The sequence below is a fragment of the Psammomys obesus genome, unplaced genomic scaffold, assembly GCF_907164565.1.
Source record: "Psammomys obesus unplaced genomic scaffold, mPsaObe1.curated_primary_1811, whole genome shotgun sequence".
In the NCBI taxonomy this organism is placed as follows: Eukaryota; Metazoa; Chordata; class Mammalia; order Rodentia; family Muridae; genus Psammomys; species Psammomys obesus.
This window is the reverse complement of record NW_026596079.1, coordinates 21,760,762-21,781,539: the sequence shown is the minus strand read 5'-3', so window position 1 is coordinate 21,781,539 and position 20,778 is coordinate 21,760,762. Positions and strand designations below refer to the sequence as shown.

Sequence of the window (20,778 nt, the reverse complement as noted above, 5' to 3'; positions counted from 1 at the left end):
GAAAAGAAAGAAAGAACAAAAGAAAGATAACTAACCATTAAAGTGAACTATTAAAATGGAAGCATTCAGGCTGCTGAGATGGCCCAGTAGTTGGAGGAGCTTGCTGACACACCTGATGACCTGAGGTCAATGCCCAGAATACACAATAAAAGGAGAGAAGTAACTCCTAAAAGTTGTCCTCTGACCTCCACACATGCAAGTGTGCACTCACCCACACAATAATAACATAAAAATTAAGGGCACTGTAGGATAGTGTATTAGGGTTTTATTGCTGTTAAGAAACACTATTACCAAGCCAACTGTTATAAAGGAAAACATTTAATTGGGGTTGGCTTACAGTTTCAGAGGTTCAGTCAATTATAATCATGGCAGGAAACATGGTGGTGGGCAGGCAGACACGGTGCTGGGGGCTGAGAGTTCTACATCTTTTTTTGGGGGGGCAGTGTCTTTTGAGACAGGGTTTCTCTGCTTTAGCCTTGGTGATCCTGGAACTCACTCTGTAGACCAGGCTAGCCTTGAACTCAGATCCACCTACCTCTGCCTCCTGAGTGCTGGGTTTAAAAGTGTGTGCCACCACCACTAGGGAGTTTTTTGCACCTTGGTCTGCAGTAAGCAGAAGGGGATGGGTATAGTTTGAGCATATGAGACCTCAAAGCCCGCCTCCACAGTGACACACTTCCTCCAAGTAGGCCACACCTCCTGATAGTGCCACTTCCTATGGGCCAAGCATTCAAACACATGAGCCTATGGGGCCATTCCTATTAAAACCAGCACAGATAGGACAGGACATTTTCAGTAGACAAGTCACTTACTGTCCTCAGAGTTTTGTGACATAAGTAATTTGCTTATTTTTTCCTAGCTTCAAATCCCTTGTTCTGAAGGGTGGAAAGCCTAGAGTGCTTAATAGATGGAAGCTGAGGTTTTATTTTTATTTGCCATTACTAATCAAATAAATTCACTTCTATTTAATGAGGCCAAATTAAGTTTCTTATTTGCTGCAACAAACCACCCTGACAAATGCAACCTAAGGGAGGGCTTGTTTTCTGTCTCCTTAGGGAAGGGCATGGTGGCAGGCGCAGCAGTGCCTGGCCCCATCGCACCTTCTGTCAGGAAGCAGAGAGAACGGATGCTTGTGCTTAGCCTGTTCTTTCTTTTCCCTGCAGGACCCCAATCCATGAGATGGTGCTGCCCACATTAGAAAGGATGTCCGACCTCAGTTGACCTAACCTAGAAAACCCCCCACTGACAGGCCCAGAGCTTTGTTTCCAGTGTGATTCTAAATTCCATCAAGTTGACAACTCCAATTAACCATCATACAAATTACTTTACTCCCTGCAGGATGAACTTTGTGTTCTTCTGAACATTTATTTGTGCCAAAAGGTGCTAATACAGGCTGCTGGGGAAGAGGATTACCATTAACAATGTGGACTGTTGGCATAATTTTTTAAAACTCTTTATTTACATTTCTTTTGTCTTTTTCTCCCTATTCCACCTCAATCCCTTCCAACACCCCAACACCAGGTAGGAGTGAAAGAATGAAAAAGTTCCTGACATTAGCCATCTGTGAGGGCAGAGATAAGGAAGAAAACAAGCAGAGATCTCCACTAAATGGAGAGAAAATCACTGGCTACCACCTGTGAGATGAGCTTTGTTTGGGAACTGGGCCAAATGGCCCCAATCCTTCCCCTGACCTTTGATCCAAAGCCTGTAACCCCCACTCCTCAGAACAGACATGGGATGAGTTAATTATTCTCCCACCTTTAACTGTGGCTGTATCTCATATGACAGGAAATTCCAAACCGACTTGAAGATCAGATATTTACGACAGGGCTGACCAGACCTAAGGGTGCCCAGAACCAACCAATTATTTTAAAAGTTAAATACTTCATCCAATCATGAATTGCCAAGAAGGCAACCCCTAGAATTCCCCGTGCCTTGTGTTTTAAAAACCTAAGGTCTTTGTCTCCAGGTGCCACTCCTTGCTGACCAGCAGGGGTGACCCCAATGCGCAATGGTCAAAATGAACCTCTTGCAATTTTGCATCGATGGATGGTTAGTTTCCTGGGTTCTCTTCATACCTTTTAAATTAGGCTCATGCTGGGCCTAACAGGAGAGAGTAAGGGTTAGTGGGAAAGGAGCCACAGTTCCCTTAGCTGCTTCCTACTGGTTAGGGTTGTCGGGTTTCTTGGAGCCAGTCCTGTTTCAGGAGATCTCCAACTCTTTGTCTCACAACAGCAACCAGCAGCAGCCTTGTTCTTTCTCTTCTCCACTCTCTGGGCTCTGACATTTATTCTTTCTCCAGAGTCCTCAGATTTAAACTATCTGCAGCTGGTAAAGAGCTCCTCTCAGAGGCTGCTGTGGACAATCTGAATCAATCCCACATCCCACACATGGGGCCAAAACAAAAACATGCTTATATCCACAACAGTGGACCCTCGGTTCCACACTACCAACCAACTAGACATGATGTGCAAACCAGTATTACGAATAAACACCCTCCCTCTGATTGGAACTGATGCTCGTTCTACATGAGGGAACTCATGTTTGGTACTGTAAACCTGGTCAAGAAGCCTGTGGTTTGGGAGGTCAAAGGCCCTCATGGGGAAGCTACTGCTGTTGTTTTGTTACGTGCACATGGCGTGCCTATCAACTTGACTGTGTATTGTTGTAGATCGATGTTGCTATCTGCTTTTATCAGACGAACTGCTTCTTTGTTTGTGGGGTAAGTGCAGAGATTCATAATTGGTCAAGTGCTAAGAATAGCGACTCTTGGATATGACATCTGTATTATACCAAGGCTCAGGGAACGGGCAAGAAAAATGAGGTAGAAAGAATGTAAGGACCAGAGGATGGGGTGGAGCGTCGTGGAGTGCTGTCATCAGGCATGACATGGGCCTGGCACTCTTGAGCTCACAGCAACTGTAACTTCCTGCAATATCTATAAAAGAGTGGGCTTATCCACATCTTCTTATTAGAGGGGGTGGTATGCATGAGATCTCTTTCCTTCTCTGAGGATTTATAGGTAGCTAATGGTTGCTTGAGGGAAGGAAAGGCATTTTCTTTTTGTTGTTTTTTTGGTTTTTTTTTGTGGGGGGGGGTTTGTTTTGCTTTGTTTTTGTTTTTTGTTTTTTTTTTTTTTTTTCAGTATTTCTCTATGTAGCCTTGGTTGTCCTGGACTCACTTTGTAGCCAGACTGGCCTTGAACTCACAGAGATCCACCTGCTTCTGCCTCCCAGAGTGCTGGGATTTCAGGCATGGGCCACTATGTCTGACTAGGAAAGGCATTTTCTTTAGTGGTGTAGCCACTGGTAAATTGCTCAAGCTTATGTATAACCTCTTATCCATACTCCAGTAAGATACTCTGGTGAAACTCATTGGGTCACAGGGGTGGGGAGAGCATGAAGTAGAACAGAGGATATTTAAGAAGTATGGGGGGGGGAATCAGTGAGAGTAGGTAAGGGATGAGAGAGTGCAATCCTTACTTTTCTGTTGCCATGATAATACAGATGACCAAGGCAGCTTATAGAAGAAAGGCTTTCCTTGGGCTGATTCCATGGCTAATAGTCCATGGTGGCAGGAATAGGTGCAAGGCAAGGCACCTGGATCAGGAAGCTAAGAGACCACATCATAAAGCATTGTAAACAAACTGCAGGTAAGCAAGGCTTTTTACTCTCAAAGCTCTCCTCCAGTGACATAGTTCCTCAGGCAAGGCTGCACCTCCTAAATGCCACCAAACAGTGCCACCACCTGTCAGAATGCCCGAGAGTGTGGAGAACATTTTTCATTCAAAGCACAGAGTTAAATATGATCAAACTACATTAGGTACATGCATGGAAATGTCATAATGAAACTCATTATTATCTGTAATTTATATATGCTAATAAAATACAATTCTTAAAAGAAGAATGGTAGGCTTGGGTGTTTACAGCCATGATGGGACAAATTACGTAGCATGAAAAGGCTCTGGCAATAATTCCCAGTACACAAGAAAAATAAATGAATAAACAAACAACAACAACAACAACAGAATGTCAGTGTCAAGAATTACAGGCACTGGGAGAAATAGAATCAAGTAGTGTCTTAATGTCTTGGAATATGCTCCATCTTGTGTTGATTTTGAATAACTTCAGATGATGAAGTTCCAGTTTGCAGCTGAGAGACCAAAAGATTAAAAATCAGCTATTATTAATTAAGGCCTGAACTAGGTGAGTGGAGAAGTCCAGTAATGCCCTGAGGGGAAGGACCACCTTACTGCATTCTTTCCCCACCCACTAGAGATACAGTTGCTAGGAAACTGCCCCATGCCCCTAGGGAGGGACACCAGGTCATTAATGGTCTGGGGACCTTCCTATAGCCAATCAATTCAAAATGTAGCATTTTGACCAATAGATGCTTGCAGGCAGGAATCGCCCCTGCCTTGGGCATGCTGGGAGGGACCAGAATCTTTAAATCACCCAACTAACCTGCGCATGCATCAGCTCCCACCGCTTTGGTGGTGGGGGGTTTGGGCCCAAGCTGCAGCTTGTAATTTACAAAAAAAAAAAAAAAAAAAGAACCTCATGCCTCATGTATTTATAGCAGAGTCTAGTTATTCCTGGTCTTTTAGGGTTCATGAACTGGGCAGAACACAACAAAATAAATTCATTTATGGGGAACACAAAAGCTGAAGTCATAGCTTCTGCTAACACCATTAAGAATTTTACTTAGTCAAGTAAAATTGGTCATCTATAATGAGATCTAGTGCCCTCTTCTGGCATACAGGTATACATGCAGGCAGAACAGTGTACACATAATAAATAAATCTTACAAAAAAGAATTTTAGGGCTGGAGAGATGGTTGAGTGGTTAGAGCACTGTCTATTCTTCCAAAGGACCTAGGTTCAATTCCCAGCACCCACATGGCAGCTCACAACTCTCTGTTAATGCTGATTCCCAGCGCTCTGATTCCTTCACACTAATGCATGTAAAAAAAAAACAACAACAACAACAAAAAAAAAAAAAAACAAAAAAACACAAATTTAAAAAAAGAACTTTACTTGCCTCAATACAATAAGAGAGAATTTTGCTTGTAAAAACGATTAGGGTTTTTTTTTCCCCACTAGAGGGTGGTATTGCTTCATGTTTCACAGACAAATCTGCTTCACTTGGTCTTTGTAATCTTAAAAAAAAAAGAAAGACACCATCAAAATGCTGAGAATAAATGACTGTTACTGCTTAGCTATAAAGGAGACATCTGTATCACTGGCTTGACATGACCATCGTAATCCTGAATACATAGCGGCTACCTGCATAAAACCTCAACCAACCAACCAAACAACAGCAACAAAAGAAACGGGGTAAGAAGAAGGGAGGGTAGTGAGAGTCACGGATTGCAGACTTGTCTTGTCATGCTTACAGTTTCAGAGGGTGAGTTCATGACCATCATGACAGGCAGGCAGGCGTGACACTGGAGCAACAGCTGAGAGCTCATGTCTTGAGATAACAACCACCAAGTAGAGAGAGACAAAGACAGAGAGAGAGAGATCGTGCTAACTGGGAATAATGTGGAATTTTGAAACCTCAACACCCTCCCCCCCCCCCTCAGTGGCACAACTCCTCCAGCAAGACCATGCCTCCTAGTCCTTCCCAAACAGTTTCACCAAATACATTAGTCTATGACGGCCATTATCATTTTAAACACCATACTTTTTAACCTTCCACCAAGGCCTCTGGTGGTTTAAACGAGGTCTCACCCACAGGTGGTGATGCCGAGTGGAAAGGATTAGAAAGTGTGTCACTAGGAAGGAACACTGAGAATTTAAAAGATTTTCACCATTTCTAGTTTGCCTTTTCAGCTTCCTAGTTGAGGTTTGGGTTGGGGATTTAGCTCAGTGGTAGAGCGCTTGCCTAGCAAGCGCAAGGCCCTGGGTTCGGTCTTCAGCTCTGGAAAAAAAAAAACAACCTAGTTGAGGTTTAAGATGTGAGCTCTCAGCTTGGATTCCTGTCACTGTACCTACTACTTGCTACTATCATAGACTCTTACAACTGCCTGGAACTGTAAGCCCCAATATAGCCTTCTTTCTATATCCTTGGTCATAGGATTTAATCATAACAATAGAAAAGTAACCAATGCAATTTCCTAGTTGCTGAACCTAGCAAGAAGCTGCTATATAATATAGGAACTTGATAAATGCAAACTTCAGTCTACAGAGCAAAGTTAAGATAGAATCTGGGAATTAGAGAGTAAACAGATGCTAAAAGATGGGCCCACTGTCTCACAGGGAGGTAAGGGCTGAGCCCTTTCCTCACCATCAAAAGGGCCAAAGCTCTAATTCTTATAATAAGAAATGAGTCAACAAATGAAACATGATGTACTTATTTAATAAGCATTTATTAAATGACACGGGAGCCTGTTGTCAATACAAAAAGACAGGTCTCACTTGAAAAGGAATAAAAGATAGTTTATTCTAGAACCAAATATGAGTGACCACAGTCCAGGACACAGATTTAAGCTACCCCAAGTTCTATGTCTGCACTTCCAGGCTTTATGTGTCAACTTGACACAAGCTTGATTCATCAGAGAGAAAGGAGCCTCTGTTGAGGAAATGCTGCCATGACATCCAGCTGTAAGGCATTTTCTCAATTAGTGATCAATGGGGGAGGGCCCAGCCCATCGTAGGTGATGCCATTGCTGGGCTGGAGGTCCTGGATTCTATAAGAAAGCAAACTGAGCAAGCCTTGAAAAACAAGCAAGTGAGCAGCACCCCTCCATGGCCTTTGCATCAGCTCCAGGTTCCTGCCCAGTTCCTGTCATGCCTTCCTTCAATGATGAACAGTGCTGTGGAAGTGTAAGCTAAATTAGTCTTTTCTTCCCCAACTTGCCTGTTGGTCATGATGTTTCACCCAAACCCTAACTAAGACAAGATCACAGTATGGAAGCAGTTTTATGAAGTTTGTATAATAACAGAACAAAGAAAGTCATAAATCCAGATTCTTAAAATACATTGGTAGGTACATTAAGTAGGTGGTTACAGCAAAACATTGCGATCTTGGCTCTAGGCCTCAGTTGTTACCTGATGACTCTTGGCCTCTGGGTTGGAAAATGAGAGTTTTGTCAATACATCCTCAAAGATTTTTATCTGTAGTCAGGATGTAAGGTCTGACACAGAGGGGCACAAGGAGTGGCTCTTGAGCGGGCTAAATATAGCCCAAGATAAACTGTAATTGGCTCTGGAACGGCATTCCGAATCCCCAAGGTCACTGAAATTCTAATCAGTAAATCAGCATTTGTAGACAGGGCTTCTTTCCAGGAATTCCCATTGGCCCTACGAATAGAAAACCCAAAGAACAGTGTGAGCCATCCACTTTTTGGATTAGGTTTGATGGCCTTTATGCAGCTTTTTAACAATATAAACTGTCAATAGGTATAATAATCAACTAACACGGAGGATATGGGAGAGGGGCGTGGGCACAGCCCAGCACAGCCTATAGGATCATGTTCTTTTTGGTCTCTTAATGTCTTTATTGTTAAGTCTTCCTTCCTCCCAGATAAAGGGAAAGGTTTCTAGAATGATGTGTTCTCCCTCTCTTTCTGTGTCTCTGTCTATGTATCTGTGTGTGTCTATATGGACAGACCAGGGATTAATGTTAGTGTTTTCTCAACTACTCTCCACTTTATTTTTTTTTTGGCAGGGCCTCTCACGGAAACCCAGAGCTGGGGAACAAACTTGGTTCCTCATACTTGCACAGCAAACATTTTACCAATGAAGCCATCTTCCAACCTGCTAGAATGAGGGTCTTGCACCTACAATTGAACAAGTAAGATCAGAGAATTTCTTTTCTTTCTTTCTTTCTTTTGTGGGGAGAGATTTATTTATTTTTATTTTATGTGCATTAGTGATTTTGCCTGCATGTATGTCTGTGTGTTATATGTTGTGCCCGAATCTCACTACCCCAAAAGACCACCACCAGGAGCCGAATCCATTGCAAACCACATGAGGATCTTTTTATTACAAATTACAAGCTGTGGCTCGGGCTCACACCCCCACCACCAAAGCGGTGGGAGCCAAAAGCCCTGTGCTCAGGTTAGTTGGGTGACTTAAAGATTCTGGTCCCTCCCAGCATGCGATTCCTGCCTGGCAAGCATCTATTGGTCAAAATGCTACATTTTGAATTGATTGGCTATAGGAAGGTCCCTAGACCATTAATGATCTGGTGTCCCTCCTTAGGGGGATGGGCCAGTTTCCTAACAACTGTATCTCTAGTGGGTGGGGAAAGAATGCAGTACAGCAGGTTCTTCCCCTCAGGGCATGGCTGGACTTCTCCCAGCTAGTTCAGGCCTTAAACTTTAATAATAACTGCTGATTTTTAATCTTTTGGCCTCTCAATGTCGGTGTGCTAGATCTCCTGGAACTGGAGTTACAGACAGTTGTAAGTTGCACTGTGGATACCAGGTCCTCTGGAGGAGCAGCCAGTACTCTTAAACTAAGCCATCTCTCCAACCTCAGAGAATTTCTTTATGGTCACACAGTAAGATAGGGCAGAGTTAGAGCCAAGTTCCCAGGTTTTATGTCTGGCTTTTGGGTGAAAAGGGTCTTAGTCTCTATGACATGCCTTGGAGAAGAATTCTGGTTTCCAAGTTCACCTTGAGGGAAAACGAATAGAAATCAACAGGAGGGCAGGAAAAGGTCAGAGAAAACTTGCTTCTGAGCCCATCACTTTGGCTTATTTTAGTTAGTTTGTTTGTTTTGTTTTCTGAGACTGGGTTTCTCTGTGTAGCCTTGGCTGTCCAGGACTCTCTTTATACACCAGGCTGGCCTCAAACTCACAATGATCCACCTGCCTCTGCCTCCCCAAGTGCTGGGATCACAGGTGTGTGCTACCACATGTAGCTCACTTTGGCTTATTTTCTATCATGTTCTTTTTTTTTTTCCTTTGTTTTGTTTGTTTTCGAGTGAACATTGAACCCCAAACTTCATATATGTGAGGCATCTATTCTACCACTGAGCTCTATTCCCATCCCTTATGAGACTGTTTTAATCAAATAATTTAATTTAATTATAAAGCACTTGTACTAGGATTTCACAAGGGTTTGTTAAAATAAGGCAATATTACTTTCAGCTGTTACATTCATGAGGCTGGTTTTATGTTTATTTTAAATATTAGGACCGGGTTTCCTGTATCCCTGGCTAGCCTCATATTCTTTATGTAGCCTCACACTCTTTATATAGCCAAGGATGACTATGGATTACTTATCCTCCTGCCTCCACCTCCCAAGTGGTAGGAATACAAGTATGAGTATTGTTAGGACCAATGAAATGATGATGCAAAACAGATTTTATATGAAAGAGGTTTATTAGCTGGAGAGAGAGAAAAGGAGAGTGAGACATGTGGGGGGGGAAGGAGCACCCCAACAGAGAAAAGTGAGAGAGCAGGAGAGCAAGAAAGTAAGAGGGCAAGAGGCCAAGAGAGTGACAAAGTGGCAGGTTGATCCTTTTAAGGAACAACTTTACCATACCTGCCAGGTGTGGCTACCTGGCAGTGACATATGATGACATCATAGGTTGCTAGGCAGCCCAGAAGCAGGCTGCCTAAATACTAACAGGTACCACAATACAACGCTAGGCATCAAATCCAGGTGTCATGCGTTCTAGGCAAACACTAACAACTGAATTACTTTGCCAGCCCTTGAATGTGATGACTACTGCCGAGAATCTGTAAAGCTCCAGGCTTGGTTTTGCTCAGTATATCTATTGAGATAGCTCTTCTGCATACCACAGAACCTTATAGTGCACACAGGCTTGCCTATATCAAAATCACAGCAACTTGTGATCAACGAAGGTAGAGATATCTAATAACTTCTTAACTGATGCTGTTTTCCACTTGGAAATAAAAATCGAATATGCCTTGAACAACTGTTCACATGCATTTTCTGGGCCTTGAACTTGGCTGAAGAAACTCTGCGATGAAGAAGGATGAGGACCTGGGCTCATCCTTCTCAGATGGACTGAGAAGGAACAGAGAGGAAAAGCTGATTCATACTATGATACGCTGGGTGGTGAGAGACCTTAACTAGTCTGGCAGAGTGGCTCAAATCCGTAATCCCAGCACTGGGGGGCGAGGCCAGAGGACTGACACACAGTCTAGTCTACAGAGTGGCTTAGAGGCCAGCCTGAAGATAGTAAAGCGCCTGTCCCAAAAGAAACACAAAAGGAGGATCGTAACTTAGGATGATCAAAGAAGGAATGAGAGCAGGGAGATCATGGAGGACCAGCACATCTTCCCATCTTCCTCCTTTCTGGCGTGTGTGTGTGTGTGTGTGTGTGTGTGTGTGTGTGTGTGTTACTGGGGATTGAGCCGAGGGCATTTCATACCTTTGGAGAGGATGTTACCGTGGAGCTGCCTTGAACTCACCAGGCAGCCCTGGACCTTATGATATCCCTGCCTTAGGGGTACCCCTTTTGATCATGTGATAAGAAAGCAGCCAGGTGAAAGCAGCCAGGTGCAGTGGCGCACATCTTTAATCACAGCAGTTGGAAGGCAGAGGCAGGTGGACCTCTATGAGTTCGAGTTCGGGGCCAGCTTGGTCTACAAAGAGAGTTGCAGGACAGCCAGTGCTGTTATACAGAGAAACCCCATCTCAGGGGAAAAGAGAAAAGAAAAGAAAAGAAAAGAAAAGAAAAGCAAGCAAGCAAAGGTTGTGGGCCGAAACCAGTAACAGGCTTACATAGCTCCAATCCATTAGGAGACATGGTCATCACATCCCCCAGCGGAGGTGAACAGCCCTCAGCAGCAAGAGGCTGGAAACAGTAGCATCTGCATCAAAGGGATTAAATGAAGAACCCAGGAAGTCACATCAAGAAAAAGGACTGGAAGCATCTGGACAGGAGACCTGCCCTCTGGAGAGGCAGTGTAGCTAAGAAACTAGCAGAATGGTCTCTGCAGTCAGGACAGTTTCAATTCCCAGCCTACCTTTACCCTACTATGCATCATTCCCTCCAAGCCTCAGCTTTTACTGGAAAAATGCAAAGGAAAACAGTGGCTGAATCCTGGGGTTGAGAAAATGTTTAACATATGTCATGCTTTTTCCACATGAGCAGACAGAGCAGTGGCTCATTAACTATGATCTCTTACTATTCCACTTAAAAGATTTTCCCAGCTGGGCACAGTGGCATGCACCTGAAATCCCAGCACTCTGGGAGGCAGAGGCAGGCAGATCTCTGGGAGTTCAAGGCCAGCCTGGTCCTCAAAGTGAATCTAGCACAAGGCTACACAGAGAAACTGTGACTCAAAAACCCTAGATAGATAGATAGATGGATGGATAGATGGATAGGTAGGTAGGTAGGTAGGTGGATAGATAGATAGATAGATAGATAGATAGATAGATAGATAGATAGATAGATAGAATTCCCAACCCTTCCCTAACAATGTCTCACTTCAAAATAAAAATAATACATGGGTGCAATGATCCATGCCTGTAACCACAGCACTGAGGAGCCAGAGGCAGACTGGGCTACCACGTGAGACACTGTTAGCTAATTAATTTGCAAATGTTAACTAGGTCTAGTGGTGCAGGCCTGTATTCCCAGTATCCAGGGGTCTGAGACAATAAAGTATTTGCCTTGCATATACAGAGCCCTGGGTTTGATCTCCATCCATTTAAATAAATGGATAAATGAATGAAATAGCAAGCCAAGCTTAAGGATTCAGGCCTGTAATCCCAACACTTGGGAGGCTAAGGCTGGAGGATTGCCATGCTTTTGAGACATGTTTGGGTTATGTAGTTAGACCATCTTTAAAAAAAAAAAAAAATAGAGCCAAGTGTGGTGGCCTATAATCCCAGCACTCAGGGAGGCAGAAGCAGGTAGATCTCTGTGAGTTCAAGGCCAGCCTGGTTTACAAAGCCAGTCCAGGACAGCCAAGGCTGTCACAGAGAAACCTTGTCTTGAAAAAGCAAAACAAACAAACAAATAAATAAATGGCTGGAACAATGGCTCAGCACCTACAGGCAGTTACCACTACGCCTGATGTCTTGCAATCTATCCTTTGAATCCAATTCTTGGTATAAGAGTTGTCTCCCTTAAGTTGTCCTCTGACCTCCTTGGCACGGCACATTTGTGGAGATCAGGGAACAAAGAGCAAGAATCAGTTTTCTCCTTTTATCATGCAGGTCCTGATGTTATAGAGCCCAGATCACCAGGCTTTGCAATAAGCACCTTTACCAAGTGAGGCATTTGCCAGCCCAATGTATTTATGTGTTTTAATAAATTACATGATATGTGTGAGTGTTTATGTATCTTTGGGTGAATATGTGCATGTGAGTCCAGGTGCTTGCAGAAGCCCAGAGATAGATGGCATCAGACCCCCAGGAGCTAGGTAGTTAAAGGCTACTGAGAGTGGAATACACACATACACACACATATGCAAACTGAAGTATGTTTGCCCTGTGTATTGTGTAATTCACACAGATGGCAAAGAGAGTCATTTACCTCAAAGCTAAACCTTTGCTGATTAAGACTGGAACAACACAATATACAATTCTTTGTCAATACATACAATAGATACATACATTCCTGACTGTTCTCTATCATATTAAAATTTCACAAAAACTGCCTCCTAGGAAAGACAGTTGAGGTGTGCTATATAATTCAGGTCTGCTATATAATTCAGGTCTTTGTGAGTTATTGTCCTAAGGAAATGTGAATTATGGCATATCTAATATATGCTCATAAAAAGGCAGTATCACTCCAATAAATGTAATTAACTGTAAACTTCCCACCAGAACCTCTGAGAGGTAGTCATTTCCCCACAGGCAATTCACAATTGTTTAGTGTCATTGCAAAACTAACCAGTAGATGGCAGCATGCACCAATATGTTAAACAATCTAGGGCCTAAAGGAGGGCTGAACTGGTGAAAATGGCTTATTTTGTAAGGTTTTCTTACAAAAAGACAAATCAACACAATAAAATAGCAAAGTGGGTGTGAATGTGAAGTCCTGGATGTCTTACTTTTCACTGTCTTTACAATCAGTCTTTTGGGGTTTGTTGTTTGTTTGTTGTCAAACACAGGTTTCAGGTGTCACCTAAGAGTTTGTTTGGTTAGTTTGTTTTCCATAGGGCCAGGGATAAAACCCAAGTCCTTGGCCATGCTAGGCAAGCACTGTGTCACTAAGATATACTCCCAGACCTTACAATGATTTCAGCAAAGGCTAAGCCCCTCTCCACAGATCTAGCAACAAAAATATTTGAGGAGGATAACACTCAGCCCTACATGGGATGTCTCCATCCAGTTCCTCCCTTCAGAGCGCAGGGAACCCTGAAGAAGAGGAGGCAGAAGGAGTATTAGAGTCAGAGGGGATGGAGAGCACCAAGAAAATAAGGCCCTCTAGATCAACATGAGCAAAGCGATATGAACTCTCAGAAACTGAGGAAGCTTGAATGGGACCTGGAAGGGTCTGTACCAGGTCCTTTGCATATATATTGGACAGGAGAATCTAAACAATCAGTTTCTTCCATTCACAAAAACAAGAAAAAGTATGGTGGGTAAGGAATAGGGGCTTGCACTACTGTTTGAGAACAATCTAACTGTTATAGGAGGATGTATATTCAGGGGAAATGAGTTAGCTGGGCGAAGGTGGATGCCAAGGCTCGGAACCTGAATTCAGATGGGAGACCGACTGGCTCCAGCAAGTTGTTACATGACCTCCACCTGTATGCATGCACACACACAATGAAATACAATAAAACATTTTTATTACTTTATTTTAATTTTGGTTTTTAAATGCAGGCTTTCTCTGTGTAGCCCTGGCTATCTTGGAACTTGTTCTGTAGGCCAGACTGTCCTTGAACTCACAGAGATACACCTGTCTCTGCCTCCTGGAGTTCTGGGATTAAAGCCATTCCCCACCACACCCAGAGTTGCTTTGTTTTTGAAACAGGATATCATGCATTCCAGGCTAACCCTGAATGTGCTAAGGTTGACCTTGAACTACTGACCTTCCATCTTCCAAATGCTAGGATTTGGGGGGTGTGGCATCAATCCCAGATAACACCTACTCTCTCATTAAGCTTTATGGCTGTCACTACTTTGACTTTTTTAGTAATTCAAGTTCATCTCTTCACTTTGTGACTCATTTTTAGGAAGAGTTCATTATGCCAGCACTGCTCAAAATATGGCTGACCAGGGAGTGGCCATTTACCTACATGAAAAAGGAGATATACTGTTTATTACTGAAAGAAATCACTTAGAAACAATCATAGCAGTTTTACAGGGTATTTTTGTCCATTGATTCACATAAGGTTTGGGTATGTGTTAGGCATGCCTTTTTATTTAATTTGTATTTCACCAAAATATAACAGTTTGATCATGTGTAAACACATACACACACCTAGACCTCACCATCCAAATGTTGATATCAGCATAAAACAAGTCCAGGAGGCATAGTAGGGTGAGTGAGGATTGCTGGGAAAGACGACTTCACATTTACGAGTTTCCACCTATAATGATTTACTGCATTTCATTTAACCCACTCAATCAGCAATGCAGCTGATGGTATAAAACCTTTCCCTGTGAGAACAGAACAGTCTGAGAAGATAATCAGCTTGCAAGAGGAAGTCTGTCAGGATTCTCAGCTCTCCTGAAATCTCGGTGTGGGACCAACTGCCACAGCCACACCCTCCTGTCTTCTGTCAGAAGACACAGGCATAGTTGTTGCCCCAGCACTCACAGTCAATATCTTCACACACAGAAACACACACATACTATCACCACCACCACTAACACACACACACACACACATCACTACCCCCACCTTACACACACACACCAGCACCAACTCACACACACACACTACCACCACCAACACACACACACACACACACACACACACACACACACACTACCACCCAACACACACACACACACACACACACACACACACACACACACACGCACACACGAGGGGCTTTCAAGCCCAACAACACTTGGAAAGTGGAGGCAAGAGAATCAGGAATTCAAAGCCAGCTTTGGCTACATGAGATTCTGTCTCAAGAAGCTGAACCCAGACAGCTGTTACTCTCATGAAGTGTAGGCCATCTACCTCTGTTTCTTGATGTTTCTACACTCAGAGTGGGGCTCTTAGAAGCATATTTAACTAAAACCTGCTTCTCTTGGGCCACTTTTAAAAATCTCATCTGTTTATGAAAGTTAGTAAGCTTAAATGATTTCTTCTGGCAGAGGAATTGCCTAGGATATTCTGATAGGGGGCCTAGTTTTCTTTCTAGCTCATAACTGAGCATATCTTGAGAATCTATAGAATAAGCATCAAGGGCTGCGTAACTGTAACTTTCTAGTTGTGAAACTTAGATAAACTGTTTCACCTTTCATATTTGCGTTTGAACGCGCTGGCACCTTAGAGAGTTTTGTGAAGATAAATAAAACGATATGAAAAAGGTTCGTGGTGTCATGTGAAGCACAAGCGTAAATAAAATTTCCAGCAATTGTTGTGATGCCCCAGGGAATCTTCGAGTGCTGTCTTAGAGTGTTAGGAAAGGCTGAGTTTTCCTTTGGGGGAGGGGAGGAGAGCAGAGCAGAGCATGGTGTTCAGTGCTTGTAAGCCCAGCACTTGGGAGGCTAAGGAAGGGAGATCCTGGGTTTGATTCCAGCCTGGGCTACACAGCAAGATTCTGTCTCAAACAGTATATTTTAATCTTTCCCTTAAGATGGGACTACAGCGGTTTTGCTTACTGGTGAGGGGGCTTTGCAAAGTGCTAACTGTTCTATTTTGGGGTTCAGGCAGGGTCAGAGCCTAGCCTTCAGGAAAGTCAAGTAACATTCATAGCAGCAGTTGCCATGGTGGTATGTGCTGTGGTATGTATCGACACAGACACAAGTTCCTGTATCCCCTACCTTACTTGAAGGATTCCCCTTCAAGTATCCTTGAAGGGAAATTCAAAGATACTTCTAAAAACAAATTGTTCAACTGTGAGGGACATACCTCTCTATTACAGCCATGTGGATAGTTACAAACTAAAAATGAGGAGGGATGATGACAACCAACTTTTTATGAGCATTTTAGAGCCGCTCTTCTCTCAAATGTGTTTAACCTGTTCTGCTGAAAGTTTACTGTACTGCTCTCTTCTGTCAGGCCAGGTGTTTTTGTTTTAGTTTGCTTTATGAGACAAGGTATCTTTTTATCCCAGTCTGGTTCAAACACACCATCCTGCCTCATCCTCTGGAGTTCTAGGAACAGAGGTGTGTCACCACGGCTAGCAAGATGCAACTGTTTTAAAACACAACCTAAAACTGAGAATGACCCCGACTGCTTGTCTGAGACTAGTTACGCCACTCAAGCCGCCTTCCAGCTGTTAAACAAAGGCAATGCTCAAACTGCTATCTGGAAACATTAAGACAGTAACAACTTATCTAAAACCATCTTAAATGCGGCTGGGTGCTAGCCACAATTACTGTAAGAAGAGATTAAGAGCATTAAGGTAGGAAATCAAAGGAACGAGGTCGGGTTCATAGTCTTTTTGAACCCCAGGCCAGGATGTTTTATTGACTCCACAGTAAGGCTGTCTACAGGGAAAGGGGTCAGACAGTGTGGCCGCCCTTCAGCCAAGTCCCTGATTGCGCGTTACTTAAGTATACTGTCCTCATTTTGTTTGTTTTCGAGTCAGGTTTTTCTGTGTTGCCTTGGATGTCCTGGACTTGCCTTGTAGACCAAGCTGGTCTTGAACTCACAGAGATCTGCCTGACTCTGCCTCCCAGAGTGCTGAGATTGCAGGCTTGAGCCTCAGCGCCCGGCAGTAACTGTTTCCATTTTTATTCTTTGCAACTGGACTATGGAAAGTACAGTAAAAATACAAAATTCCCCAGCATGAGTTTGGGAGTTTAAAAAAAAAAAAAAAGGAACTATTAAGAGGGACAAACACTCCAAGTCCTGCAGAAATACAGCACCGCTCAGTGACCCGCCCCGGTGTTTATATTTTTCCTTGGCCCCGCCCCCCGACCACGAGAGCGCCCAGGCCCCGCCCCAAGCCGAAGGCCGGACTCGCTGAGCTATTCAGTTTATCCACCGGATTCCCTCACCAGCCAATCGCGTCTGCGCCCTGGGACCGCCCGGAACAAACATGGCCGGGGCGGCCGCGGTGAGGGCAGACTGATCCGAACAGCAGGCACCCGGCGGGACAGCAAAGACAGAGTGGCAGCCGCGCGGTCGGTAGCATGGAGGAGGGCAGCAGCAGCAGCGGCGGCGGCGGCGGCGGCGGCGGTGGCAGCGACAGCAACCCCGGCGGGAGTGGCGGGGCGCAGCAGAGAGAGCTGGAACGCATGGCAGAAGTCCTCGTTACCGGGGAGCAGCTCCGGTAAGGAGAGGCGCTCAGTTGGTGGGCTCCGGATTGCCCTGTGCCCGCTGCGGGCAGGAGCGCACCGGATCTGGCTCGTGGCAGGCGCATTGCGCGGGGCGCGGGGACAGTTGCGAGCTCCTGGGATGGTTGCTCCGTTCGCGCCACGCAGGTGCCTGGCCGCTGCAGCCCAGGGAAGAGCAGCTTCTGCAGGGCTGCGGGGACCGACGCCCGGGGAACGCGCGGTGCAGGCTGCGCCCTAGCTGGACTGCGTGCAGCCCTGCGTCCCGCGGTCTCGCCTCCACTCTGTGCACTCGCTCCCCTTGCCGGGTGTCCCTGCTGACTGCCTAGCCTGCTCCGTCCGGAAAAGAAGAGGGGTCAGGTTGGACCCAGCCCCTGCACTTCCAGATAAAAGGCGCGGGCTTCGTGGTTTTACTAGCAAGGCATGCTTCCTTTCTCTGAGTCTCAATTTACCTTTATGGAAAACCGGGCGGATCTCTGCGAGTCGGTTGAAGGGTTGCTCAGAAGGCTTGTCTTCAAGAACCTTTCCCCAAACCTCTACCTATCCCTTAATTGGCACACCGTCAGTTGTCACTTGGGTCCGCGAGGGGGCGTAAAAGTACCTTGTTCGCTGCACACGTTTGGGACCCTGAAGTTGGCCCATCGCCTGGCACTTTCCTAGAATTACCGCTTGCCCATCTCACAAATCCAGGGACAAGCCCTGACCCGCAGGGCTCCCTTGCCATTCCCATCGCTTCCTGTTCCTTTTTCTTGAGCATAGGCTTAAGACTTGTGCTTCTGTAGCTGCCAATATTGTAGTCATAAATCAGATTGCCAGTAAAATTGAATCCGGATCTGCCGAGTTTCTGCCAGAACTTGAATCATGAGCCCCTGGTGCCACCAGAAAGAGGTGCGCTAGTTTCCTCTAGTTCTTGGATTGATTTTTCCCGATTACTTCTGTTACTAAATGGCTATTTCAAGACTTCAAGGAGAATATTGCAAAGGTCCGTGGAGGTCTGGTAAACCACTGGGCTTTGCGGGGCTTAGTTTGAGGAAGTAGCTATTGGAAGTCAGGATGGTGGAGCCCAGGGTGACAAAAGGAAAATGACACATTTCGGTTCCTTGTTGAATTTCAAGACAAAATTAAAGGGAATAAAAAACCTGTTTTCCTTTATCAAGAGTATTTTGTAATTAAGATGATGTAAAACTTTTCTGATTTATTCTGATTTTCTTAATAGTTTAATACTGTGCCCACTACTGTATTGCTAAGGCTTCACTTAGATGGGATTCCTTGCTTTTTCTTTCTTTTACAAACATTATTATATCCCCAATCACTTTCTCCTTCAATGCATCTTCTTCAGGCTTTCCTACCATAGTTCCGGTGGAAAGGGTAACTAGGTTCCTACTCAGGAGTTTGACCTGGGCTTGAATTTCTGTTCCTCCATCATGTAGCCAAGTGTTACCAGGACAGCCTTGGGCTTGCCCTTTGCTTAGCTAGTGGAGGGCCTTGGACATGTTGTTTGGGTAAGAAGGTTGAGTAACAATGGAATTTACCTTTCAGTTGTGGTTAGGAGGGTTATGTGGAGTTAGCGCTTACACAGGTGCCAAAACGCACTGTACGATCGTCAGCCAGTGATGCCCTGTTTACTTGTCTGAGCTGTTTCCTCATCTGTAAAGTGGCCGTGGAGATGAAAATATTTCACAGGGTACTTTTGAGAATCTGACCCTGGGGCTTCCTGTATTAATGAGCAATCTGCAAGGGCTTGCTGGAATGAATTGGTATTTCTGGTCTCTGTACCACCACTTTTGACTCTGCTAAGATGTGTCCAGAGGTGGGTGGTTGTGAAGGGTACAGGATGGAAGGCCAGGCTGCCTGGGTTGTTTCTTTTCTTTCTTCCTTTTTTTTTTTTTTTTTTTTTTTTTTTTTTTTGTTTTTGTTGTTGTTGTTGTTGTAACTCATGCCTTCAACATGAGTTACTTCTGTGATTGTGGCACAATTGACTTCCAGCCATGCCTCTGTTTCTTCTTTATAGAAGGGAGATTTAAAAGACAGCCCTCTTTCGGGTTTGGGAGGGCTGAGATGTCACTTCCAAGTTTTAGTATGATGGCATGCACCTGCAATCACCCCCCCCCCCCTTTTTTTTCTTCCCAATTTCAAGTCTTCTTGTTTTAAACTAAGTCCACTCACAACTGCCAGTATTTGCATGAGTGTAGGGCCAGCTACTGAAGCATGGGTAATCTCCCAGGGCTACATTACTGAAGAAAACTGACTTTCCCTATCGAAGTGGCCATAGCTTCTCAGCTAGGGGTGGGGTTTTGTGAGCCCTTTCCCCGTATTTGCTGGGCTTTTAGGTAGTTTGAGCTTGTGTAGGTCTTGTCATAGCTGCTGCAAGGTCATGGGTACAGTGGGCTTGTCACATCCTGAAAAGGCTCTTTTGGAGCAGCCATCCTCTTCCTCTGGCCTTTACAGTCTTTCTGCCCCCTCCTCCACCTCTATCCTGGAACCATGGAATGACAGATGTCCCATTTAGGGCTGGGCACTCCACCGGCTCTTATTCCCTGCACATTGACCAGTTGCAAGTCTGCACTGATGAGGCTGGAGTGTTCCGCTACATGTTGGTATTAAGATGTGTATTTAGAGGGTGTTTTAATGCTGTGTGAACAGTCTCACAGCAATCTTCCTGTCTCAGCTTCCCAAGTGATGGGACTGCAGGTGTGAGTCACCAGGCCTGACACACTCCAATTTGATGTCTTTGATGTCTCTAACAAGTCCTATTGCCTCATTTTCCTAACAAGAACACTGAACACTTAAACTAACTGGCTACAGGTAACTCAGTCAGGAAGCCATGGGGTTGAGAATCTGGGCTCTTATGTAGGGTGCCGACTCACAGATTGCCATTTCTAAGTAGTGATGAAGAGGATCAAAAATTAGGGCTAAGGGAGTTCCTCGGTGGATAAGAGTTCGGATCTCTAGTTTCTGTGTTAAAAGCTGGATGTGGCTGTATGCATGCCTGTAACCTTGGTGCTGTTGGAGAGACACTGTCTCAAAGAAATAAAATGAGAGCGGGATACCCGATATACTCCTCTGGCCTCCACACACACATATATCTCCACACATCCTGGAGCCCGCTGGCAGAGTTGAACGATTCTTGAGTCGGGAGTGAGAATTGAAATTAATAAACCAACACACAGCATGTGGGACCTTTCCGAGAGGCTCTAGTAGATACTAGATGCCTTGCTTTATTCCAGACTCCTTTTTAAGTCAGAGCCAAAGCACCTCAGCACAATGAATGAATTCACAGGGAAGTCAAGCAAAAGGTGTGACTCTGACAAGACATCCCACTTGCCGTCTCAAACAAAAGGAGAGAGACCTGGGAGCTTATCACTGACTCCAGTGAAGGCCGTGGGAGAAAGTCTTTCCGCTGAGATCTTGAGATTTAAATAACAAAGCAGCCTG

At 44.6% G+C, this 20,778-nt stretch overlaps 1 protein-coding gene across 1 annotated transcript in view; it reads left to right on the top strand.

Moving 5' to 3' along the window:
- The first annotated feature begins 17,107 nt into the window (after window positions 1-17,107).
- Window positions 17,108-20,778, top strand: part of Deptor (DEP domain containing MTOR interacting protein) — a 145,000-nt gene continuing 141,329 nt past the window's right edge. Inside the window, exon 1 of the mRNA XM_055626391.1 lies at window positions 17,108-17,342. Coding sequence (XP_055482366.1) covers window positions 17,203-17,342 — 140 coding nt within the window. The 5' untranslated portion in view covers window positions 17,108-17,202. The remainder of the gene's footprint in view (window positions 17,343-20,778) is intronic.